The 26,514-nt window shown below is 46.3% G+C and overlaps 1 protein-coding gene across 2 annotated transcripts in view; it reads left to right on the top strand.

The window, feature by feature from the left end:
- Positions 1-16,132: 16,132 nt before the first annotated feature.
- The window catches only part of RXRA (retinoid X receptor alpha), a 161,831-nt gene continuing 151,449 nt past the window's right edge, over positions 16,133-26,514 (top strand). Inside the window, exon 1 of one of the 2 annotated variants that reach the window (XM_060757471.2) lies at positions 16,133-16,560. In XM_060757471.2, coding sequence (XP_060613454.1) covers positions 16,533-16,560 — 28 coding nt within the window. In that variant the 5' untranslated portion in view covers positions 16,133-16,532. The remainder of the gene's footprint in view (positions 16,561-26,514) is intronic. The other variant, XM_060757472.2, reaches the window with a different exon arrangement.

Below are 26,514 nucleotides of genomic sequence, written 5' to 3'. Positions count from 1 at the left end.
TACTTCATGCCCAACGCACAGTGTCCATGTGCTCTGCTATGAGCACCCCTGTTTGGTACTTCATGCCCAACGCTCAATGCCCATGTTCTCTACTATGAGCACCCCTATTTGGAGCATCCCTATTTGGTACTTCATGCCCAATGCTCAATGTTATGAGCATCCCTATTTGGTACTTCATGCCCAATGCTCAATGCTGTGAGCATCCCGATTTGTACTTCATGCCCAATTCTCAATGCCCTTGCGCTCTGCTATGGGTATCCCTATTTGATACTTCTTGCTCAACACTCAATTCAATGCTATGAGCATCCCGATTTGGTACTTCATGCCCAACGTTCAATGCTATGAGCATCTGTATTTGGTACATCATGCTCAATGCTCAATGCCCATGCACTGTGCTATGAGCATCCCTATTTGGTACTTCATGCCGAATGCTCAATGCTATGAGCATCCGTATTTGGTACATCATGCTCAACGCTCAATGCCCATGTGCTATGCTATGAGCATCCCTATTTGGTACATCATGCCCAACGCTCAATGTTATGAGCATCCCTATTTGGTACTTCATGCACAATGCTCAGTGTTGTGAGCATCCCCATTTGGTACATCATGCCCAATGCTCAATGCCATGAGCATCCCTATTTGGTACATCATGCCCAACGCTCAATGTTGTGAGCATCCCTATTGGTACATCATGCCCAACGCTCAATGCTATGAGCATCCATATTTGGTACATCATGCCCAATGCTCAATGCCCATGCGCTCTGCTATGAGCACCCCAATTTGGAGCATCCCTATTTGGTACTTCATGCCCAACTCTTGATGTTATGAGCATCCCAATTTGGTACTTCAGGCCCAACGCTCAATGCCCATGCACTCTGCTATGAGCATCCCTTTTTGGTACTTCATGCCCAATGCTCAATGCTATGAGCATCCGTATTTGGTACATCATGCCCAATGCTCAGTGCCCTTGCGCTCTGCTATGAGCACCCCAATTTGGTACTTCATGCCCAACTCTCGATGTTATGCGTATCTGTATTTGGTACTTCATGCCCAACGTTCAATGCTGTGAGCATCCCCATTTGGTACTTTGTGCCCAATGCTCACTGCTATGAGTATCCCTATTTGATACTTTATGCCCAACACTCAATGTTATGAGCATCATGCCCAACACTCAATGTTGTGAGCATCCCTATTTGGTACATCATGCCCAATGCTCAATGCTATGAGCATCCCTATTTGGTACTTTATCCCCAGCACTCAATGTTATGAGCATCATGCCCATCACTCAATGCTATGAGCATCCCTATTTGGTACATCATGCCCAACGCTCAATGTTATGAGCATCCCTATTTGGTACTTCATGCACAATGCTCAATGTTGTGAGCATCCCCATTTGGTACATCATGCCCAACGCTCAATGCTATGAGCATCCCTATTTGGTACATCATGCCCAACGCTCAATGTTGTGAGCATCCCTATTGGTACATCATGCCCAACGCTCAATGCTATGAGCATCCGTATTTGGTACATCATGCCCAATGCTCAATGCCCATGCGCTCTGCTATGAGCACCCCAATTTGGAGCATCCCTATTTGGTACTTGATGCCCAACTCTTGATGTTATGAGCATCCCAATTTGGTACTTCAGGCCCAACGCTCAATGCCCATGTGCTCTGCCATGAGCATCCCTATTTGGTACACCATGCTCAACGCTCAATGCCCATGCACTCTGCTATGAGTATCCCTATTTGGTACATCATGCCCAACGCTCAATGTTATCAGCATCCGTATTTGGCACATCATGCCCAATGCTCAATGCCCTTGTGCTCTGCTATGAGCACCCCAATTTGGTACTTCATGCCCAACTCTCGATGTTATGAGCATCCCTATTTGGTACTTCATGCCCAACACTCAATGCTGTGAGCATCCCGATTTGTATTTCATGCCCAATTCTCAATGCTCATGCACTCTGCTACGAGTATCCCTATTTGGTACTTCATGCCCAACATTCAATGCTGTGAGCATCCCAATGTGGTACATCATGTCCAATGCTCAATGCCATGCGCTCTGCTATGAGTATCCCTATTTGGTACTTCATGCCCAACGCTCAATGCTATGAGCATCCCTATTTGGTACTTCATGCCCAATGCTCAATGTTATGAGCATCCCTATTTGGTACTTCATGCCCAACGCTCAATGTTATGAGCATCCCTATTTGGTACTTCATGCCCAACGCTCAATGTTATGAGCATCCCTATTTGGTACATCATGCCCACAGCTCAATGTTGTGAGCATCCCTATTTGGTACATCATGCCCAACGCTCAATGTTGTGAGCATCCCTATTTGGTACTTTATCCCCAACACTCAATGTTATGAGCATCATGCCCAATGCCCAATGTTATGAGCATCTGTATTTGGTACTTCATGCCCAACGCTCAATGTTGTGAGCATCTCAGTTTGGTATTTCATGCCCAACACTCAATGTTATGAGCATCCTGATTTGGTACTTCATGTCCAATGCTCACTGCTATGAGTATCCCTATTTGGTACTTTATGCCCAATGCTCAATGTGCCTTTAGCCCATGTGCTCTGAGACCTGGGACACTCCTGACGTGGCTATCTTTGGAGAGAAAGCCTTGGAGCCATGACAAGCCACCTCCCTAATGCTCTTCCCCATCCGTCCCTGAGCCTTGGCCCCATTGAGAAGCCAAGGGGCTCCCGTTGGTCCCATGGCAACCCTGGAAGGGGGGGAATCGAGGCCAAGGCGGGGAGAGTTGTGCGCGGTGTGGGGAAGCGCCACTTTAATTTTTCTCTGTCTCTCGGAGGCATCTCCAGCGAACAAAGGGTCCCTGGGGAAGAAAAGGACGGCTCATTTTTCGTCCTCCTTCTCCCCCGCCGCCCAACACTCCTTTTCTTCCCCATTTTCCAAACAGGGAGAGAGTCGGAAGATGGATGGACCGCCGGCCAACCAAACAGGGAGCGATGACGGATGAAGCAAAGTGCATTGATGTGCATATGGAGGCGGCTCAGAGCTGGAGAAACAGGCCCGCGTTGGATTTCCGAGTCCGGATTTGGCCCACCGGCATCTCCAAATCACGAGTGACCTCGCCTGACCTTTTTCGGAGGTCCAACCGTAGGCCTGGAAAGCATGGCAACCGAAAGCAAAACCGTTGTGTTTTCTATTTTCCGTTGTGCTTTAATTCTTCCGACCCGCTTCTCATTAGTTTCATTTCAGCGATGAATATTTCAATGGCTTATGCATTATGGAAGCGGCATCGCCGACTGCCGTCTGACCGAGCCGGCTTTGCCGACAACGACACCGGTTGTGTAGTAAGAGAGATAATGTGGAAGGACAGGGACCTAATGGCGGATACGAATGTATATTCTGGTTGTTTTGACAGTACGACTCTATAAGCCTCGTGTTTTGAAGTTATAGGAGGGTCGATTTCAACACAACGTGTTGTCGGAGGCTTTCAGGGCCTACAACGTGTTGTCGGAGGCTTTCAGGGCCTACAACATGTTGTCGAAGGCTTTCGATTTCAAGACGTTACAATACAATGTGGTGTCGAAGGCTTTCGATTTCAAGACAACATTACAATACAACGTGTTGTCGAAGGCTTTCGATTTCAAGACAACATTACAATACAACGTGTTGTCGAAGGCTTTCGATTTCAAGACGTTACAATACAACGCGTTGTCGAAGGCTTTCGCTTTCAAGACAACATTACAATACAATGTGGTGTCGAAGGCTTTCACACTGATCACATTCCAGAAGCATTCTCTCCTGACATTTCACCCACATCTATGTCAGACATCCTCAGAGGTTGTGAGATCTGTTGGAAACTAGGCAAGTGGGGTTTATCTATCTGTGGAATGATGTCCAGGGTGGGAGAAAGAACTCTCGCCTGCTTGAGACAGAAGCATTCTCTCCTGATGTTTCACCCACATCCATGTCAGGCATCCCCAGAGGTTGTGAGGTCTGCAGTCTTTCAATTTCAAGACAACATTACAATACAACGGTGGTGTCGAAGGCTTTCACACTGATCACATTCCAGAAGCATTCTCTCCTGACATTTCACCCACATCTATGTCAGACATCCTCAGAGGTTGTGAGATCTGTTGGAAACTAGGCAAGTGGGGTTTATCTATCTGTGGAATGATGTCCAGGGTGGGAGAAAGAACTCTCGCCTGCTTGAGACAGAAGCATTCTCTCCTGATGTTTCACCCACATCCATGTCAGGCATCCCCAGAGGTTGTGAGGTCTGCAGTCTTTCAATTTCAAGACAACATTACAATACAACGGTGGTGTCGAAGGCTTTCACACTGATCACATTCCAGAAGCATTCTCTCCTGACGTTTCACTCACATCTATGTCAGGCATCCTCAGAGGTTGTTAGGTCTGTTGGAAACTAGGCAAGTGGGGTTTATCTATCTGTGGAATGATGTCCAGGGTGGGAGAAAGAACTCTCATCTCCTTGAGACAGAAGCACTCTCTCCTGACATTTCACCCACATCTATGGCAGGCATCCTCAGAGGTTGTGAGGTCTGTTGGAAACTAGGCAAGTGGGGTTTATATATCTGTGGAATGATGTCCAGGGTGGGAGGAAGAACTCTCGTCTGCTTGAGGCAGAAGCACTCTCTCCTGACGTTTCACCCACATCTATAGCAGGCATCCTCAGAGGTTGTGAGGTCTGCTGGAAACTAGGCAAGTGGGGTTTATCTATCTGTGGAATAATGTCCAGAGTGAGAGAAAGAACTCTTGTCTGCTGGAGGCAAGTGTGAATGTTGTTATTGGCCACCTCGATTAGCACTGAATGGCCTAGTTGTTTCTAGGTGTGGCTTCTTAATACCTGGGAGTAGTTGAGAGGTGATTAGCTGTCCTTGATTGTTTCTTGTCTGGAGTTCCCCTGTGTTTGAGTGTTGTTCTTTATACACTGTTATGATTTTAGATATCTGTGGTATGATGTCCAGGGTGGGAGAAATAACGCTTTTTGGAACAAATGGGGAATTGTCCCACCAAAAGCCCTCCACTGCTGTGATTGGTCAGCCAGTCAGCCAAGGGGAGGGCTGTTTCTGAGACTCCAAGCGAGGAGGGGAGAGTATGTGTGCTTGGCACATGGCAGCATGGTGCACATGCATGAACGAGGGAGAGCGTGTGGGACTGGAGGGAGGCCTGTGCCAGTGAATTCCTTCAAGGCATGGGGTTTTTGTGTAGGAAGTTTGTCCCAATTCTCTCATTGGTGGGATTGAGAATGCTCTTTGATTGTAGGTGAACTATAAATCCCAGCAACTACAACTCTCAAATGTCAAGGTCTATTTTCCCCAAACCCCACCGTTGTTCACATTTGAGCATCCGTGCCAAGTTTGGTCTGTATGTATCATTGTTTGAGTCCACAGGGCTCTCTGGATGTGGGTGAACTACAACTCCCAAACTCAAGGTCGATGCCCACCAAACCCAGTATTTTGAGTATCCTTGCCAAGTTTGGTCCAGATCTATCACTGTTTGAGTCCACAGTGCCCTCTGGATATAGGTGAACTACAACTCCCAAACTCAAGGTCAATGCCCACCAAATCGTTCCAGTATTTTCTGTTGGTCATGGGGGTTCTGTGTTGGAAGGTTGGCCTAAGTATCTCATTGGTGGGGTTCAGAATGCTCTTTGATTGTAGGTGAACTATAAATCCCAGCAACTACAACTCTCAAATGTCAAGGTCTATTTTCCCCAGGTCCCACCGTTGTTCAAATTTGAGTGTCTGTGCCAAGTTTGGTCCAGATCTATCATTGTTTGAGTCCACAGTGCTCTCTGGATGTGGGTGAACTACAACTCTCAAACTCAAGGTCGATGCCCACCCGACCCTTCCAGTATTTTCAGTTGGTCATGGGGGTTCTGTGTTGGAAGGTTGGCCCAATTATCTCATTGGTGGGGTTCAGAATGCTCTTTGATTGTAGGTGAACTATAAATCCCAGCAACTAAAACTCTCAAATGTCAAGGTCTATTTTCCCCAGGTCCCACTGTTGTTCAAATTTGAGTGTCTGTGCCAAGTTTGGTCCAGATCTATCATTGTTTGAGTCCACAATGTGGGTGAACTACAACTCCCAAACTCAAGATCAATGCCCACCAAACCTTTCCAGTATTTTCTGTTGGCCGTGGAAGTTCTGTGTGCCAAGTTTGGTTCAGTTCTATCGTTGGTGGAGTTCAGAATGCTCTTTGGTTGTAGGGGAACTATAAATCTCAGCAACTACAACTCCCAAATGACAATATCACAAGGTCTTCCATTGTTGTCGGAGGGCCATACTATTGTTCCTTTCCCCCTTATTTCCCAATGATGTTTTTTTTTCTTCATAAGGGCCTGTGGATTTCAGATTATTCTGCTGACTTGGCAATTTCTGCACCGCGAGGCGTTCCAGGGCGAATTTCGCAAAGCCGGTCCAAGATCAACATTTCCAAAGAGAAGGGAAAACGGGGCAAAGAAACACAGTATTTGTTTATGGAGATCCTTTCTAATCCTTGCACTTAGTGGCTAAAGCTTGGTGTCCACTGAAGGGAAAGAAAGCTGGGGCTATCCCAAACTACAACTCCCAAGGCTCTTTGATTGTAGGTGAACTATAAATCCCAGCAACTAAAACTCATGGCAGTCCAAGCGGGGTCAAACTGCATTCATCCTATAGATGAATCCAAAGGGATCCTGGGTGATATAGTTTGGTGAGGCACCCACAGAGGAGGAGGAAGGCCTTAGGAAACTATAATTCCCAGGATGCCGTCACTTGGAGCCATGGAAGTTGAAGTGGTACCACACTGCATTCGTTTCAGTGAGTTTTGCAGCTCAGTGGGGACTTGAATCTAAGTCGCTGCCGAAGAAAGCTGGGGCTACCCCAAACTACAACTCCCAAGATCCCATAGTCATGGCAGGCCAAGTAGGGTCAAACTGCATTCATCCTATAGATGAATCCAAAGGACTTGGGGTGTTATAGTTTGGTGAGGCACCCACAGAGGAGAAGGAAGGCCTTGGGAAACTATAAATCCCAGGATGCCAAACCGCATTCGTTCTAGTGAGTTTTGCAGCTCAGTGGGGACTTGAACCTAAGTCGCTGCTGAAGAAAGCTGGGGCTATCCCAAACTACAACTCCCAAATACCCATAGCCATGGTAGTCCAAGCAGGGTCAAACTGCATTCATCTTATAGGAGAATCCAAAGGGATCCTGGGTGTTATAGTTTGGTGAGGCACCCACAGAGGAGGAGGAAGGCCTTGGGAAACTATAGCTCTCAGGATTCTGTTGCTTGGAGCCGTGGCAGTTGAAGTGGTGCCAAACCGCATTCATTTTAGTTAATTTTGCAGTTCAGTGGGGACTTGAACCTAAGTCGCTGCTGAAGAAAGCTGGTGCTACCCCAAACTACAACTCCCTAATTGCAGTCCAAGTGGGGTCAAAGTGCATTCATTCAATCTGAAGGCATGACTCGATGTGATGGGATCCTGGGAGTTTTATAAGGTCTTAAGCCGCTGCCGAAGAAAGCTGGGGCTACCCCAAACTACAACTCCCAAGACCCCATGGCTAATTGCAATCCAAGTAGGGTCAAACTGCATTCATTCTAGTATAGATGAATCCAAAGGCATGACTCTATGTGATGGGATCCTGGGAGTTTTATAAGGTCTTAAGCTGCTGCCAAAGAAAGCTGAGGCCACCCCAAACTACAACTCCCAAGACCCCATGGACATGGCAGTCCAAGCAGGGTCAAACTGCATTCATCCTGTAGATGAATCCAAAGGGACCCGGGGTGTTATAGTTTGGTGAGGCACCCACAGAGGAGGAGGAAGGCCTTGGGAAACTATAACTCCTGGGATGTCATCGCTTGGAGCCATGAACTGCATTTGTTTCAGTGAGTTTTGCAGCTCAATGGGGACGTGAACCAGCCCGCCGAAGAAAGAAACCCAAGTCGCCGCCGAAGAAAGAAACCCAAAACTACAACTCCCTAACTGGGGAGTAGGGTCAAACTGCATTCATTCAATCTGAAGGCATGACTCGATGTGATGGGATCCTGGGAGTTTTATAAGGTCTTAAGCCGCTGGCAAAGAAAGCTGGGGCCACCCCAAACTTCAACTCCCAAGACCCCATGGCTAATTGCAATCCAAGTGGGGTCAAACTGTAATCATTCTAGTATAGAAAAATCCAAAGGCATGACTCTATGTGATGGATCCTGGGAGTTTTATAAGGTCTTAAGTTGCATGGAGCTTGGACTACCATGGCTATGGGATCTTGGGAGTTGTAGTTTGGGGTGGCCCCAGCTTTCTTTGGCAGCGGCATCAAGTCATTTCTTTGGATTCATCTATACTATAATGAATGCAGTTTGACTCCACCTGGACTGCCATTAGCCATGGAGTCTTGGGAGTTATAGTTTGGGGTAGCCCCAGCTTTCTTCGGAAGCGACTTAGGGTTCAAGCTTCAACTACCATGGCTCCAAGCAACAGAATCCTGAGTTATAGTTTCCCAAGGCCTTCCTCCTCCTCTGTGGGCGCCTCACCAAACTATAACACCCCAGGTTCCTTTGGATTCATACCCCAAACTATAACTCTCAGGATTTTGTTGTTTGGAGCCATGGCAGAAGTGGTGCCAAACTGCATTCGTTCTAGTGAGCTTTGCAGCTCAATGGGAACTTGAACCTAAGTCTCCCAAGTCCCAGTGCTTGGAGATCCTATGTCTCCAAAACAAAGGGAGGCTCTTCCAGGTCATACAAAGGATACAAAGAATTAGATAGATAGATAGATAGATAGATAGATAGATAGATAGAGGGTAAATAGGAAATTGGCCACTTCTAATGCGACCGGTTAGAGAAGATTCATGGAAATCTTGTCTTGAAACAATAAGGCTAAACGGCTTTAACCCGAAGGCGGGAGGAGACGCCATCGCCGTTTGCTCCTAATTCAATTCCATTTATTTTTATGTGGCAGCTTTCATGCGAAGGAGATCTGGTTACGTTGGGAAAGCGCCGCCGGCGGATGAAGAAGGGGCCATCCATTTCCATTAGGCAGCCATGGCTCCATCCACACTGCAGTTTGGCACCCCTTGAACTGCCTCGGCTCAAGGCTAGGGGATCCCGGGAGTTGTAGTTTGATGAGGCACCCGAGCAAGGGGTCTTCTTAGAAAGAATCGCCCGACCCTTTTCTCAAGCTCTCGTTTTCTCGGCAAGGTCACATTGGCTTCGCCGATCTCGTTTGCGGCTACTCTAGTTCCTGTGCAAGCCGATAAAATCAATTTCTGAACACATACACAACGGCAGCGACGACGGTGCCTCGGGGCGTCATCAAAGGATATGTTTTCGCTCGGCACAAACTCCGAAAATGCTCAAGGTGGACGGTGGCAGCGATGCGCCATTTCCAAAATGACCTGTTGGGAGAGTGGGCTTATTAACATAAGACCCTCCTCATAAGCGTATAGAGAGTAACTTATCAGAACCACTAGCCAAAAGTGGTAAACACAACTAAAAACACAACTAAAAACTCTTCCTTGGGAGGCTTTTCTTTATAGCAAAACTACCTTGAGTCTGTTGGAAACAACCTGGGGCTTCTCACACCAAATCTTCTCACACAAGGCTTTCTCAAACTGAGGCCTATCTCACACTGAGGCCTTTCTCCCACTGAGGCTCCTCTCAGACTGAAGCCACTTCATACTGAGGGCAACTTACACTGAGGTCTACAACCTGGGGCTTCTCTCACCGAAGCTTCTCACACCAGGCTTTCTGAAACTGAGGCCTACCTCACACTGAGGCCTTTCTCCCACTGAGGCTCCTCTCAAACTCAAGCCACTTCATACTGAGGGCAACTTACACTGAGGTCTTCAACCTGGGGCTTCTCTCACCGAAGCTTCTCACACCAGGCTTTTTCAAACCGAGGCCTACTAACACTGAGGTCTACCACACTGAGGCCTTTCCCCACTGAGGCCTTCTCACACAGAAGTGTCTCTCAGACTGAAGCCGCTTCATACTGAGGGCAACTTACTACACTAGAAGTACACAGGCCTTCAACCTGGGGCTTCTCTCACTGAAGCTTCTCACACCAGGCTTTCTCAAAACGAGGCATACCTCACACTGAGGCCTTCTCACACTGAAGCGTCTCTCAGACTGAAGCCACTTCATACTGAGGCGTACAAAGCTACAAGCACACAGGCCTTCAATCTGGAGCTTCTTTCACCGAAGTGTCTCACACTAGGTTTTCTCAAACCAAGGCCTACTAACACTGAGACCTCCCTCACACTGAGGCCTTCTCACACTGAAGTGTATCCCAGACTGAAGCTGCTTCATACTGAGGGCAACTTACACTGAGGTGTACTAAGCTACAAGCACACAAGCCTTCAACCTGGGGCTTCTTTCACCGAAGTGTCTCACACCAGGCTTTCTCAAACCGAGGCCTACTAACACTCAGGCCTACCTCCCACTGAGGTCTTCTCACACTGAAGCTTCTCTCAGACTGAAGCCGCTTCATACTGAGGGCAAACTACACCGAGGTGTACTAAGCTACAAGCACACAGGTCTTCAACCTGGGGCTTCTCTCACCGAAGCTTCTCACACCAGGCTTTCTCAAACCGAGGTCTACTAACACTGAGGCCTTTCTCCACTGAGGCCTTCATACACTGAAGCTTCTCTCAGACTGAAGCCACTTTATACTGAGGGCAATTTACACTGAGGTGTACTAAGCTACAAGCACACAGGCCTTCAACCTGGGGCTTCTCTCACTAAAGCTTCTCTCACCAGGCCTTCTCAAACTGAAGCTTTCTCACACTGAAGCTTCTCTCAGACTGAAACCTCTTCATACTGAGAGCAACCAACACTGAGGAATACTAAGCTACAGTCACACTTGCTTATATTGAAACGTGGAATGATGTCCAGGGTAGGAGAAAGAACTCTTGTCTGTTTCAGGCAAGTGTGAATGTTGCAATTGACCACCTTGATGAGCATTGAATGGCCTTGCAGCTTCAAAGCCTGGCTGCTTCCTGCCTGGGGGAATCCTTTGTTAGGAGGTGATTAGCTGGCTCTGATTGTTTCTTGTCTGGAACTCTGTTCTGCATTGGTCAGACCTTACCTGCAATAATTCTTTTCTTTTTGTGTGTGGAATAAAATACATTTTTCCTTTTGAGGCACATATAAATAGTGATGAAATACATTTTCTGTTGTTGTTGCTGATATTTACAAAAACAGCCCACATTGAATTATTTGTGTTTTCACTTCCATACAGAAAGAACAACAAACCTGATGGCAGACTTTTGCACTGAGGCCAGGCCTGTTTGTAAACATTCTTTACATCCCTGACTTTCGTATTGTTCAGAAAGTCTCCGGTAACTTATTAACAAAATAATAAAAGGAAAATGTCACAACAGATTAAGAAGGCAACAAGTCTGATACAAAAGGCATCACAGCATTTCGGTGTCACGCAACACACTTTGCAGAGCTCTTAAAGGTACAAGAGACCCCCTTTATGATAATTTTGGTTGTCAGTTGTACTATTTTTGTATGCATTTTTCTCAGGAACTGAACAACTGTGGAATTTTGGGATTTGTAGTCCCCCTTCCAACCCTTTATTTGGAATCTATACATTTTCCACACTCCAAACTCCAGCATTTCTATGTTCTTCAATACCAGCTGTTAGGAATTATGGGAGTTGAAGTCCAATATGCCCGGAGGGCCGAAGTTTGCCCAGGCCTGCACTACAGCATAGATCCACTAAATCTGGTTGCTGCAGAATTCTGGGGCTTGTAGTTTAGAGGAGGAGCCTTTCATATGCTCAGCCAGATAGGTCCTGAGCTTCACTAAACTACAAACCCAAGAGTTCGGCAGGGGGTCGGGACACCTGGGGGGGGGGGGGGTTGTGAGGGGGTTTCATAGGGGTCGCCAAAGACCATCAGAAAACACATTTCTGATGGTCTTGGGAATCCCTTTGGCATTGTCATTTGGATTTACAGTGCTCTTTGGATGTAGGTGAACTACATCTCCCCTAAATCACTGTCAATCAATCCCAAATCACTCCAGAATTTTCTGTTGGTCATGGGGGTCTCATGTGTGGGAAGTTTGGCCCAATTCTATCATTGGTGGGGTTCAGAATACTCTTTGATTATAAGTGAATGGCAAATCCCAACTACAACTCCCAAATGTCAAGGTCTATTTTGCCCAAGCTCCACCAGTGTTCACATTTGGGCATATTGAGTATCCATGCCAAGTTTGGTCCGGATCTATCATTGTTTTGAGTCCACAGTGCTCTCTGGATGTAGGTGAGCTACAACTCCAAAACTCAAGGTCAATGCCCATCAAACCCATCCAGTAGGTGAACGATAAATCCCAATAACTACAACTCCCAAATGTCAAGGTCTATTTTTCCCAAGCTCCACCAGTGTTCACATTTGGGCATATTGAGTATTTGTGCCAAGTTTCGTCTGGATCCATCATTGTTTGAGTGCACAGCGCTCTCTGAATGTAGGTGAGCTACAACTCCAAAACTCAAGGTCAATGCCCATCAAACCCATCCAGTAGGTGAACGATAAATCCCAATAACTACAACTCCCAAATGACAAGGTCTATTTTCTCCAAACTCTACCAGTGTTCACATTTGGGCATATTGAGTATTTGTGCCAAGTTTCGTCTGGATCCATCATTGTTTGAGTGCACAGCGCTCTCTGAATGTAGGTGAGCTACAACTCCAAAACTCAAGGTCAATGCCCATCAAACCCATCCAGTAGGTGAACGATAAATCCCAATAACTACAACTCCCAAATGACAAGGTCTATTTTCTCCAAACTCTACCAGTGTTCACATTTGGGCATATTGAGTATTTGTGCCAAGTTTCGTCTGGATCCATCATTGTTTGAGTGCACAGCGCTCTCTGGATGTAGGTGAGCTACAACTCCAAAACTCAAGGTCAATGCCCACCAAACCCATCCAGTAGATGAACGATAAATCCCAACAACTACAACTCCCAAATGTCAAGGTCTATTTCCCCCCCAAATTCCACCAATGTTCACATCTGGGCATATTGAGTATTTGTGACAAGTTTTGTCTGGATCCATCATTGTTTGAGTCCACAGTGCTCTCTGGATGTAGGTGAACTACAACTCCCAAACTCAAGGTCAATGTCCACCAAACCATTCCAGTATTTTCTGTTGTTCATGGGAGTTCTGTGTGCCAATTCCATCGCTAGTAGAGTTCAGAATGGTCTTTGATTATAGGTGAATTATAAATCCCAGCAACTACAACTCCCAAATGTCAAGGTCTATTTTCCCCAAACTCCAAGGTGTGAATGTGTGGGCAAGGGAGAGTGTGTGAGGATGGAGGGAGGCTCATGCCAGTGAGTCCCTTCAAGATATGGGGATTCTGTGTGGGAAGTTTGGGTTCTATCCCAATTCCATCGTTGGTGGGGTTCAGAATGCTCTTTGATTGTAGGTGAACTATAAATCCCAGCAACTTCAACTCCTAAATGTCAAGGTCTATTTTCCCAAAACTCCACCAGTGTTCACATTTGGACATATTGAGTATCCATGCCAAGTTTGGTCCGGATCTATCATTGTTTTGAGTCCACAGTGCTCTCTGGATGTAGGTGAACTACAACTCCAAAACTCAAGGTCAATGTCCACCAAACCCTTCCAGTATTTTCTGTTGGTCATGGGAGTTCTGTGTGTCAAGTTTGGTTGAATTCCATCATTGGTGGAGTTCAGAATGCTCTTTGATTGTAGGTGAACTATAAATCCCAGCAACTACAACTCCCAAATGACAAAATCATTATCACCCCTCGCCGAACCCCATCAGTATTCAAATTTGGGCATATCAGGTATTTCTGTCAAAATTGGTCCAATGAATGAAAATACATTCTGCATATCAGATATTTACATGGTTGGGGGTCACCACAACATGAGGAACTGTATTAAGGGGTCACGGCATTAGGAAGGTTGAGAACCACTGCCCTATGAGGAGCGGCTTAAAGAGGAAGCAGCCAAGCCTTGAAACTGCAGGTCCATTCAAAATCTGGCTACCAGTATTAATTAAAACACTCTAAAATCAGGACAGCAAGTAAAGAACAACACTCAAAAAGCAGGGGAACAATCAGGCTCAACTCCCAACAAAGGATTCCTGCAGGCAGCAACCAGCCAAGCCTTGAAGCTGCGAGTCCATTCAAAATCTGGCTACCAGTATTAATTAAAACACTCTAAAATCAGGACAGTAAGTAAAGAACAACACTAAAAAGCAGGGGAATTGCAGACAAGAAAATATCTGGTACATCTAATACCTCCCAACAAAGGATTCCCCCAGGCAGGAAGCAGCCAAGCCTTGAAACTGCAAGTCCATTCAAAATCCGGCTACCAGTATTAATTAAAACACTCTAAAATCAGGACAGTAAGTAAAGACACTCAAAAAGCAGGGGAATTCCAGAAAAGAAACAATCAGAATCACCTCCCAACAAAGGATTCCCGCAGGCAGCAACCAGCCAAGCCTTGAAGCTGCAAGTCCATTCAAAATCTGGCTACCAGTATTAAAACACTCTAAAATCAGGACAGTAAGTAAAGAACAACACTCAAAACATGGGAATTCCAGACAGGAATCAATCAGGGCCATATAATGCCTCCCAACAAAGGATTCCCCCAGGCTGGGAGCGGCCAAGCCTTGAAACTGCAAGTCCATTCAAAATCTGGCTACCAGTATTAAAACACTCTAAAGTCAGGACAGTAAGTAAAGAACAACACTCAAAAATCAGGTGAATTCCAGACAAAAAACAATCAGGCTCAACTCCCAACAAAGGATTCCCCCAGGCAGGAAGTGGTCAAGCCTTGAAGCTGCTAAGCTTTTCAATGCAAATCAAGGTGGTCAATTGCAGCATTTCCACTTGCTTCCAAGAGACAGAGTGGACATCATTCCCCAGATATAGAAACCCAATTTCCCTAGTTTCCAACAGACTTCACAACCTCTGAGGGTGCCTGCCATAGATGTGGGCGAAACGTCAGGAGAGAGTGCTTCTGGAATATTTCCAGACATTGTATTGCCGAAGGCTTTCATGGCCGGAATCACTGGGTTGTTGTAGGTTTTTTCCGGGCTATATGGCCATGTTCTAGAGCAGTGTTTCTCAACCTTCCTAATGCCGCGACCCCTTAATACAGTTCCTCATGCTGTGGTGACCCCCAACCCTAAAATTATTTTCGTTGCTACTTCATAACTGGCATTTTGCTACTGTTATGAATCGTCATGTAAATATCTGATAAGCAGGATGTATTTTCAATCTCTGGACATTGGGAGTTATAGTTGCTGGGATTTATAGTTCACCTACAATCAAAGAGCATTCTGATCTCCACCAGAGATAGAATTGACCTAAACTTGGCACACAGAACGCCCATGACTAGCACAAAATAATGAAAGGGTTAGATGAGCATTGGCCTTGAGTTTGGGAGTTGTAGTTCATCTATCTCCAGCAAGCACTGTGGACTCAAACAATGATAGATCTGGACTGAACTTGGCGCAAATACTCAATATGCCCAAATGTGGACACTGGTGGAGTTTGGAGATAATAGACCTTGACATTTGGGAGTTGTAGTTGCTGGGATTTATAGTTCACCTACAATCAGAGAGCATTCTGAACCTTACCAATGATAGAATTGGGCCAAACTTCCCACACAGAACTCCCATGACCAGCAGAAAATACTGTGTATCCTGATGGAGTTTGGCGACCCCTCTGACACCCCGTCGCGACTCCCCCAGGGGTCCCGACCCCCAGGTTGAGAACCACTGTTCTAGAGGCATTTTCTCCTGACGTTTCGCCTGCATCTATGGCAAGCATCCTTAGAGGTAGTGAGTTTTTTCAGACAGCCTGGAAAACTCACAGCAACCCAATGATTCCAGCCTTCGACAAGAGTTGGCAAAGGCTGGCGAGAGAGGCGACAGTTCCCAGCATTCCTCTTTTTTTTGGTGTGGGGGAGTTTTGGGATTGATAGTCCTGGCCACGACTTAGAGGGATGCCCAAGGTCTAACTTGGGTTTTGTTTGGTGTCCTTCCCTTTTGGCGAGGTTCTTTAAGTCCCCCCCAAAGCGCCTCAATGGCGTCGTCCCTCGCGTTTCCCCCTTCGTGAGTCGGGTCCCCCTTGGAGTTTCTTTTCTTTGGAGACACGCAAGCCACGCGAGCGCGCGCGCGCAGGCGCTCGTGCCCGCGCCCACCCACGAGAGCGCGAGCCCAAGTACTTTTTTCCCTGGGTATTTTTTTCCTTCTTCTTCTTCTTTCTCCCTCTTTTGAGTTCCCTTCTTCTCTGGACGAGTTTTTGGAGAGGCGCAAAAGGGGAGAAAAACAAGGAAAGTCGGCCTTCTTTTCCTTCTTTTCCTTGGACTTTTGTATTATTCCGGATTTTTGTCTTGTTATATTTTAGAGAGAGGGGGAGGGCTTGCTCTGCTCCTAAAAGGCGGACCGAGAGGAGAACCAGAGACCCTCCCCCTTTCCCAAAAAGAACACAACAACAAAACAAGAAACCTCTCCAAAATCCATCTGGCAATGAGTTAAAAAAAAAGCGGCGCAAAGAAGGAGATGGACACCAAACATTTCCTCCCTTTGGGTGAGTTTTTGGGGGGCTCTTCCTCCCCCGATTTTTCCTATATCCTTTAGGGGAAAAAGTGGGGAATCAAGGGGGGAAAAAGAGAGAGAAAAAGGGGGAGGATTGGAGGAGGAAGAGGAGCACCCCAAACAACAACAACGTCAAGGCGAGATGCGTAAAAAGCCGTGCGTAAAAGCGCACGCGTTTGGGGGGCTTGCAAAAAAGCCCCTTTTCCAAGTAAAGCTTTTGGGGAACCCTCCCCCAAAGGGTCCAGTTAGACAAAAGAGGGTCTCAGGATGGTCCCCATATAGGTTATATGCGTCTATGTCTTTCTATAATGGGGGAGTGTCCCTTCTTTCTCGCCATGCCCAATGCAGAGAGAGCAGTTGCTTTCTCCACTCTGGCTCGGCTTGTGGCAATGGAGCCAGGCAGGCCTTGGAAAGGAAGGGGAAAGGGAGCCTTTGGGGGTGTGTGGTTGCGGCTGTCGTTGTGTTCTCGGCCCTCGGTGGTTGCCTCTTGGGTTGACACGGCTTTGGGGGAGTCCCAACTGGCTGCCTCGGCTCAAAGAGTGTTTTGGGGGAGCTCGAAGTTCAGTCGGACGGGAAGCGAGGAAAAGGGTTTGCGCTTTGGAGAGAAGTGGCCCAGAGAGAGAAAGAGAGAGAGAGTGTGTGTGTGTGGACTGGGTAAACTGCACTAGGATCTGGGCCCTTCCTTCCTTCTTTCCTCCTTTCCTTCCTTCTTTCCTTCCTTCCTTCTTTTCTTCCTCCTTCCCTCTCTCCCTGCCTTCTTTCGTCCCTCCCTTTCACTTTATTTCTTTTTCTTTCTTCCCTTCTCTCACTCTCCTTCCTTCCTTCTTTCCTTCTTTTCTTACTCCCCTCCCTCCCTGCCTTCTTTCCTTCCTTCCTTCTTTCGTCCCTCCCTTTCACTTTATTTCTTTTTCTTTCTTCCCTTCTCTCACTCTCCTTCCTGCCTTCCTTCCTTCCTTTTTTCCTTCCATCTTTCTTCCTGCCTTCTTTCCTCCCTCCCTTCTTGCCTTCCTTTCTTCTTTCTTTCCTTACTTCTTTCCTTCCTTCCTTCTTTCCTTCCTTTCTTCTATCATCCCTCCCTTCTTTCTTTCCTTCCTTCTTGCCTTCATTTGTTCCTTGTTTCCTTCCTCCCTTTCACTTTATTTCTTTTTCTTTCTTCCATTCTCTCTCCTTCCTTCCTTCTTTCCTTCCTTTTTCCTTCCATCTTCCTTCCTTCCTTCCTTCTTTTCTCCCTTCCTTCTTTCTTTCTTTCCTTCCTTCCTCCTTGCCTTCATTTCTTCCTTGTTTCCTCCCTCCATTTCACTTTAATTCTTTTTCATTCTTCCCTTCTCCTTCCTTCCTTCCTTCCTTCCTTCCTTCCTTCCTTCCTTCTTTCTTTCTCCCTCCCTTATTTCATTCCTCCATTCCTTTCACTTTATTATTTTTCTTTTTTTCCTTCTCTCACCTTCCTTCTTTCCTTCCTTCCTTTCTCTCTTCTTTCCCCTTCCTCCCTTATCTCTCTTCTTCCACCCTCCTTTCACTCTTCCATTCTATTCCTCTTTCTTCTATTTCTTTCTCTCTCTCCTTCCACCACTCCTTTAACTTGTATTTTTCTATTTATTTATTTTCTTCCTTCTTCACTTCCTTCTTTCTCTCCTTCCCCTTCCTCTCTCCCCCTCCCTTTTCTATTTCTTTCTTCCCTTTTCTCTCACTGTCCTCCCTCCTTTCCTCTCTTTTTCCTCCCCTTTTCTTTCATTCTTTCATTCTTTCTTTCTCTCTCCCCTTCTCCTTCCTTCATTCCCCTCCCTTTCGGTCCCCCTTCCCCTCTCTTTTCTATTTCTTTCTTCCCTTCTCTCTCTTTCCTCTTTCTTTCTTTCTTTCTTTCTTTCTTTCTTTCTGTCTTCCCTTCTCCTTCCTTCCTTCCTTCCTTCCTTCCTTCCTCTCTCTCTTTCTCTCTCTCTCTCTCTCTCACCTTCCTTCCTCTCTTCCCCATCCCCTATTTTTTCTATTTCTTTCTTCCTCTCTCTCTTTCCTTCCTTCCATCCCCTCACTTTTTTCTATTTCTTTCTTTTCTGCTTCCTCTTTCCTCCCCTCTTTGGACCCTTCCACACCACCTTATAACCCAGAATATCAAGGCCGATGATAATCCACAATATCTGCTTTGAACTGGATTATCTGAGTCCACACTGCCATATCATCCAGCTCAATGTGGATCTTATACAGCTGTGTGAAAGGGGTCTCACGTTCTTCCTTTCTTCCCTACCCCTTCCTTCCTTCCTTCCTTCCTTCCTTCCTTCCTTCCTTCCTGGGTTTTATTTTAAGATTTACTTTTGTATGCTTTGAATTGTATAGTTTCCAAAGGTTGTGAGCTGATTTGGGTGTTGTGCCTTGAGTTAAAAGCAAGGTAATAATAGTAATAATAATAATAATAATAATAATAATAATAATAGTAATAGCAATAATATAATAATAGTAATAATATAATAATAATATAGTAATATAATAATAATAATATAGTAATATAATAATAATAATAATGGTAATAATAGCAGCAACAACAATTCCTCCCTCCTTCTACTTTCTTTTTCCCTCCTACTTTCTTCTTCTCTTCTCGTCTTCCCTCCCTCTTTCTTTCTTTCTTTCCTTCTCTCTCTCTTTCTCTTTCCCTCTCTTTCTGACTTCCTTTCCTCCAGTTTTTGGAAGTTGGCATTGGGCGGAGAGTCTCCGAAGGAGGGGAGGAGGAGACTTTTGGAAGCTCTCTGCAGGAAATCCAAAGAAAGAAGGGAACGAAGGAAAGGAGGAGTGCGAGCAGGCCTGGGAGTGTTGCGAAAGGCCACCACCGCTCCTTCTCCCTCTTTGGGTGTCCCACTAAATAAAAAAGCCTTGTTTTTAAATGTCCGAAACATGCCATTCCATGTAGGTACTTTCCCAAGTTTTGGGCCATTATAGGAATCCACCTCATAATGTATTTGGAGTCAAATACTTTTGTGGAGAGTGCTTTCTGTTTGGAGAGATTTGTGTCTGTTTCTTTTGTCCCCTTCCTTACTTTTACACCAACCCTTGAAATGAACTCTTTCTGCACCTTTGAAAAACCTGAGTCTAGTATCTCTTTGGTTGACGAGACCAGGAGGATGGGACATGCAGTCAGGGCCACCTTGCTAGATCCCATCCAGCCCTGCTCTGGCGTGTTTCAGCATCCCTTCTCCTTCCAGAACTTCCCTTCCCTTCCTTTCGAATGCTTTCGCCTTTCTGCCTCTCCTCCTTTTCTTGTTCCTTCTTGGTATTTTGGAGTCGTGTTCCGGCTTGTTGGTTGCGCTTGTCATTTTCGGATCAGCTTCGAAGAAAGACGCCCGCCGGGCCTTTCACAATCTCAGTCCGTGGTTTTCTGCACGCCGATGCAGGCAGGAAAGAACTGGCTCTGGTTTGGATTGTAACTCCCATCATCCCCTAGATACATGGGTATCGGTCTCTTTAGGTCCGATGGAGGTTGGTTCCGTTTTGGACTACAATGCCTAGCAGGGATGGGCATATCTCCAAACAACATATCTGATTTGGATTATAACTCCCATCATTCCCTAGACACATGGGTATTGGTCTCTTTGCATCCCATGGAGGTTGGTTCCATTTTGAACTACAATGCCTAGTATTTTCTAAACTCACAGGAATGGGCATATCTCCAAATGACATATCTGATTAGGATTATAACTCCCATTATTCCCTAGGCACATGGGTATTGGTCTCTTTGCGTCCTATGGAGGTTGGTTCCATTTTGAACTACAACACCTAGGATTTTCTAAATACATAGAGATGGGCATATCTCCAAATGACATCTGATTTGGATTATAACTCCCATCATCCCCAGACACATGGGTATTGGTCTCTTTGGGTCCCATGGAGGTTGGTTCCGTTTTGGACTACAATGCCTAGCAGGGATGGGTATATCTCCAAACGACATATCTGATTCGGATTATAACTCCCATCATTCCCTAGACACATGGGTATTGGTCTCTTTGCATCCCATGGAGGTTGGTTCCATTTTGAACTACAATGCCTAGTATTTTCTAAACACACAGGAATGGGCATATCTCCAAATGACATATCTGATTAGGATTATAACTCCCATTATTCCCTAGGCACATGGGTATTGGTCTCTTTGCGTCCTATGGAGGTTGGTTCTGTTTTGGACTACAACACCTAGCATTTTCTAAATACACAGGGATGTGCATATTTCCAAACACCATATCTGATTTGGATGATAACTCCCATCATTCCCTAGTCACATGGGTATCGATCTCTTTGGGTCCCATGGAGGTTGGTTCCGTTTTGGACTACAATGCCTAGCAGGGATGGGCATATCTCCAAACGACATATCTGATTTGGATTATAACTCCCATCATTCCCTCACATCAGGCCTTCTCAAACTGAGACCTACTAACACTGAGGCCTTCTCAAACTGAAGCTTCTCTCAAACTGAAGCCTCTTCATACTGAGAAAGAAGCTTAGTATGGGGCTTCTCTCACCAAAGCTTCTCTCACCAGGCCTTCTCAAACTGAGGCCTACTAACACGGAGGCCTACCTCTCACTGAGACCTTCTCACACTGAAGCCTCTCTCAGACTGAAGCCGCTTTATACTGAGCACAACTAACACTGAGGTGTGCTAAGCTACAGACACACAGGCCTTCAACCTGGGATTTCTCTCACCAAAGCTTCTCACACCAGGCCTTCTCAAACTGAAGTTTTCTCACACTGTAGCTTCTCTCAGACTGAAACCTCTTCATACTGAGGGCAACTAACACTGAGGCATACTAAACTACAGGCACACCTGCTTATATTGAACTGTGGAATGATGGCCAGGGTGGGAGAAAGAACTCTTGTCTTCTTGAGGCAAGTGTAACTGTTGCAATTGGCCGCCTTGAGTAGCATTGACAAGACGTGCAGCTTCAAAGCCTGACTGGTTGCTGCCTGGGGAATCCTTTGTAGGGAGGTGTTAGCTGGCCCTGATTGATTTTTGTCTGGAATCCCCTTGCTTTTTGAGTTTTGCTCTTTATTTACTGTTCTGTTTTTAGAGATTTTTCAATACTGGTAGCCAGAAAGGATTCTTCCAAGCAGCAACAAGCCAGGCTTTGAAGCTGCAAGGCTATTAAATGCTCATCAAAGTGGCCAATTGCAACATTCACACCTGCCTCAAGCAGACAAGAGTTCTTTCTCCCACCCTGGACATTAAAGCAACGCACTTGGTGATCTCTTAGGAGGGGAAAATAAAGATTTGCCATCCTTTGGCGTACGACCCGCAGTGTAGTTTCCACATATCTCGGTGTCGTTTCCTTGCAGCCCAGATAAAGCTTCCTCTTGAGAAGGGCCCCCAATATCTCCCTGGCCACCTTTTGTATCTTTTCCCTTGTGATGTCAATGGACTCTTCCCTCTGTCTGCAAACACACTTGCATGTTAGAGCTTTGGTGTGTCTACGCTGGAGAATTGATCCAGTTTGAGCCCACTTTAACTTAATGGAAGTTGTCTTGTTTATTGTTTTTATTACTAGCTTGGGTGCCTGGTGTTGCCCGTGTTATTTGAAAAATTCAGTTTTTGATTGTACCAAATGGATAAGGTTGTGGGTGAACTACAACTCCCATCAAGTATCTTGGGTTAGTCATGGGTGCCAAGTGTGGTCCAGATCAATCATTGGTGGAGGTCACTATTTCTCTGGTTGTGGGTGAACTACAACTCCCATCATGCCAGGTTAACCCCAGAAAGCTCCATCCGTATTTTGTTATGTTGGGCAGGTTTGCTCTAGATGCATCACTGGTGGGGTTCAGTGTGCTCTCTGGCTGTAGGGTGAACTACAACTCCCACTATAGTGAGTCAGTCGCCTCAAACCCTTCCAGTAGGTTGAGCTAGTCATGGGGGTTCTGTGTGCCGAGTCTGGTCCAGGTGCATCATCGGTGGAGGTCACCATTTCTCTGTTTGTGGGTGAACTACAAGTCCTATCATGCCAGATTAACCCTGAGAAACTCCATCGGTACTTCAAGTTTGTTATGTTGGGCAAGTTTGCTCTGGATGTATCATCGGTGGGGTTCAGTGTGCTCTCTGGCTGTAGGGTGAACTACAACTCCCACTATGGTGAGTTAGTCCCCTCAAAGCCCTCCAGTAGGTTGAGTTAGTCAAGGGGGTTCTGTGTGCCAAGTGTGGTCCAGGTCCATCATTGGTGGAGGTCACCATTTCTCTGTTTGTGGGTGAACTACAAGTCCCATCATGCCAGGTTAACCCCAAAAAGCTCCATCAGTACATCAAGTTTGTTATGTTGGGCACGTTTGCTCTAGATGCATCATTGGTGGGGTTCAGTGTGCTCTCTGGCTGTAGGGTGAACTACAACTCCCATTATGGTGCGTCAGTCCCCTCAAACCCTTCCAGTAGGTTGAGTTAGTCATGGGGGTTCTGTATGCCGAGTCTGGTCCAGGTCCATCATCGGTGGAGGTCACCATTTATCTGGTTGTGGGTGAACTACAACTCCCAGAAAGGAAGGTCAGTTCCGCCCAAACCCCTCCAGTAATCCAATTTCGGCATCTCGGGTCTGTGTGCCAAGTTTGGTCCATCTCCAAACCCAGCAGGCCTTCCTCTTTACAATGCCTTTTATTGGCTCAGGAATTTGCAGTTCTCTGCGGGCCGATGTTGCTGTTGGCCCCGCGAAGCGGCGAAAGGGGAGCAAAGCAAACCCCAACCGAGGCAGAGTCAACACATCCGGAGGAGATGGAATCCTTGGCTGCAAGAAAGCCATGAAACCTTCTCCGGGAATTTCGGGAAACGTTGTCGTTTGGCAGAGGAGGCTAAAGACTTTGGAAAACTAAATCCCCTTCCACATAGCTCTCTCAAATACACATCGGACTAGATTATATGGCAGTGTGGACTCAGATAATCCAGTTCAGAGCAGATATTGTGGACTATCTGCCTTGATATTCTGGGTTATATGGCAGTGTGGAAGGGCCCTAAGAAAATCCATTGAACACATATTTCTGATGGTCTTAGGAACCCCTTTGGAAGACTGTTGGTGAACTACAACTCCCAGAACTCAAAAACAGCCCCTTCCCCTAGTATTCAATGTTAGCCTTGTAGGTAGTGTGTAAAGTTTGGTTCAGATCCATTGTGGTCTGGGTTCAGAGTGATTGTAGGTGAACTATAAATCCCAGTAACGACAACTCCCAAATCTCACGGTCTATTTTCCCCAAACTCCACCAATGTTCACATTTGGGTGTTTTGAGTATTCATGCCAAGTTTGGTCCAGATCCAACATTGTTTGAGCCCACAGTGCCCTCTGGATGTAGGTGAACTACAACTCCCAAACTCAAGGTCATGGGAATTATGTGTATTTTCTGTTGGTCATGGGAGTTCTGTGTGCCAAGTTTGGTTCAATTCCATTGTTGGTGGGGTTCAGAATGCTCTTTGATTGTAAGTGAACTATAAATCCCAGCAACTCCAACTCCCAAATGTCAAGGTTGATTTTCCTCCAAACTCCCCCAGTATTCACATTTGGGCATAGTGGGTATTTGAGCCAAGTTTGGTCCAGATCCATCATTGTTTGAGTCCACAGTGCTCTCTGGATGTAAGTGAACTACAACTCCCAAACTCAAGGTCAGTGCCCTCCAAACCCTTCCAGTATTTTTTGTTGGTCATGGGAGTTCTGTGTGCCAAGTTTGGTTCGATTCCATTGTTGGTGGAGTTCAGAATTCTTTTTGATTGTAAGTGAACTATAAATCCCAGCAACTCCAACTCCCAAATGACAAAATCAATTCCCCCCTCTCAACCCCAGCAGTATTCAAATTTGGGTATATCAGGTATTTGTGGCTAATTTGGTGAAGTGAATGAAAATACAGTACATCCTGCATATCAGATATTTATGTGACAATTCATGACAGTAGCATAATGACAGTTGTGAAGTTGCAGCAAAAATAATGTTATGGTTGTAGGTCACCACAACATGAGGAACTGTATTAAGGTGTCACGGCATTAGGATGGTTGAGAACCACTGTGTTAGGACTTCAGTGTGGATAGTCCATGGTGATGGGACAACCTTGGCCACCTTGGTTGATATCGCAATGAAAATAAGGTTATGGTTGGGGGTCACCACAACATGAGGAACTGTATTAAGGGGTCGCGGCATTAGGAAGGTGGAGAACCACTATCTTAGGACTTTGGTGTGGATAGTCCATTGTGATGGGACAACCTTGGCCACCTTGGTTGATGTCGCAACGAAAATAAAGTTATGGTTGGGGTTCACCACAACATGAGGGACTGTATTAAGGGGTCGCGGCATTAGGAAGGTGGAGAACCACTGTCTTAGGACTTTGGTGTGGATAGTCCGTGGTGATGGGACAACCTTGGCCACCTTGGTTGATGTCGCAACGAAAATAAAGTTATGGTTGGGGTTCACCACAACATGAGGAACTGTATTAAGGGGTCGCGGCATTAGGAAGGTGGAGAACCACTGTCTTAGGACTTTGGTGTGGATAGGCCGTGGTGATGGGACAACCTTGGCCACCTTGGTTGATGTTGCAATGAAAATAAGGTTATGGTTGGGGGTCACCACAACATGAGGAACTGTATTAAGGGGTCGCGGCATTAGGAAGGTGGAGAACCACTGTCTTAGGACTTTGGTGTGGATAGACCGTGGTGATGGAACAACCTTGGCCACCTTGGTTGACGTTGCAACGAAAATAAGGTTATGGTTGGGGGTCACCACAACATGAGGGACTGTATTAAGGGGTCGCGGCATTAGGAAGGTGGAGAACCACTGTCTTAGGACTTTGGTGTGGATAGGCCGTGGTGATGGGACAACCTTGGCCACATTGGTTGATGTTGCAATGAAAATAAGGTTATGGTTGGGGGTCACCACAACATGAGGGACTGTATTAAGGGGTCGCGGCATTAGGAAGGTGGAGAACCACTGTCTTAGGACTTTGGTGTGGATAGGCCGTGGTGATGGAACAACCTTGGCCACATTGGTTGATGTTGCAATGAAAATAAGGTTATGGTTGGGGGTCACCACAACATGAGGGACTGTATTAAGGGGTCGCGGCATTAGGAAGGTGGAGAACCACTGTCTTAGGACTTTGGTGTGGATAGGCCGTGGTGATGGGACAACCTTGGCCACCTTGGTTGATGTTGCAATGAAAATAAGGTTATGGTTGGGGGTCACCACAACATGAGGAACTGTATTAAGGGGTCACGGCATTAGGAAGGTGGAGAACCACTGTCTTAGGAATTTGGTGTGGATAGTTCGTGGTGATGGGACAACGTTGGCCACCTTGGTTGATGTCCATGCTTGATTCTGCTCTTCTGATGGCTCATGCAAGCCATTGCTTCAAAGCACATGTTTCCTGACTTTGGTGTGGTTTAGCGAAGCAGAAGTGGGTTTCCTCTCTTGGAAACAAGTTCTGGGTAGGCGTGCTTATGCCTTTGGGGTTTCCCCTCCCCACACCTTCGGCTGCCTAACGTTTTGGCTGCCCAGCCTTCCTTTTGCTCAATCCCCTTCTTAGCTTAAGCACTGGGCGGCTTGAGTTCTGGAGCCCAGCTGTTCACGCATTGGTGGCGTGGTGTGTCTCCATGTGTCTCTCGTCCTAGAGTCCTCACCTCTACCACCCTGCTGTGTATCTTCCTCCTGCTAGAAAGGTGTATATAATGGACACCCATCCACTTGCCCTAGTCTTGTGTCTCATCAACTTGTGCCTTCAAGTCATTTCCAACCCATTTCGAACCCAAGGACAACCTCTCTTCTGGTGTTATTCAGAGTATCCTTCTTTTCCAGTGTTGGGAGGCTGAGACAGTGTGCCACATCAAAGAGCATGCAGTAGGTTTCCACGGCTAAGTGGAGATTCAAACTCGAGTGTATTAGTGACCCAGTCGTACATACAAACCACCATGTTGACTCTTGTGAAGGACCCTAGTTTTTCCTTGGCAAGGTTTGTCTGTTGCAGTGGT

This window comes from Anolis sagrei, chromosome 11 (genome assembly GCF_037176765.1).
Source record: "Anolis sagrei isolate rAnoSag1 chromosome 11, rAnoSag1.mat, whole genome shotgun sequence".
In the NCBI taxonomy this organism is placed as follows: domain Eukaryota; kingdom Metazoa; phylum Chordata; class Lepidosauria; order Squamata; family Dactyloidae; genus Anolis; species Anolis sagrei.
The sequence above is the reverse complement of the archived record's forward strand: the minus strand, read 5'-3'. Positions and strand labels throughout refer to the sequence as shown.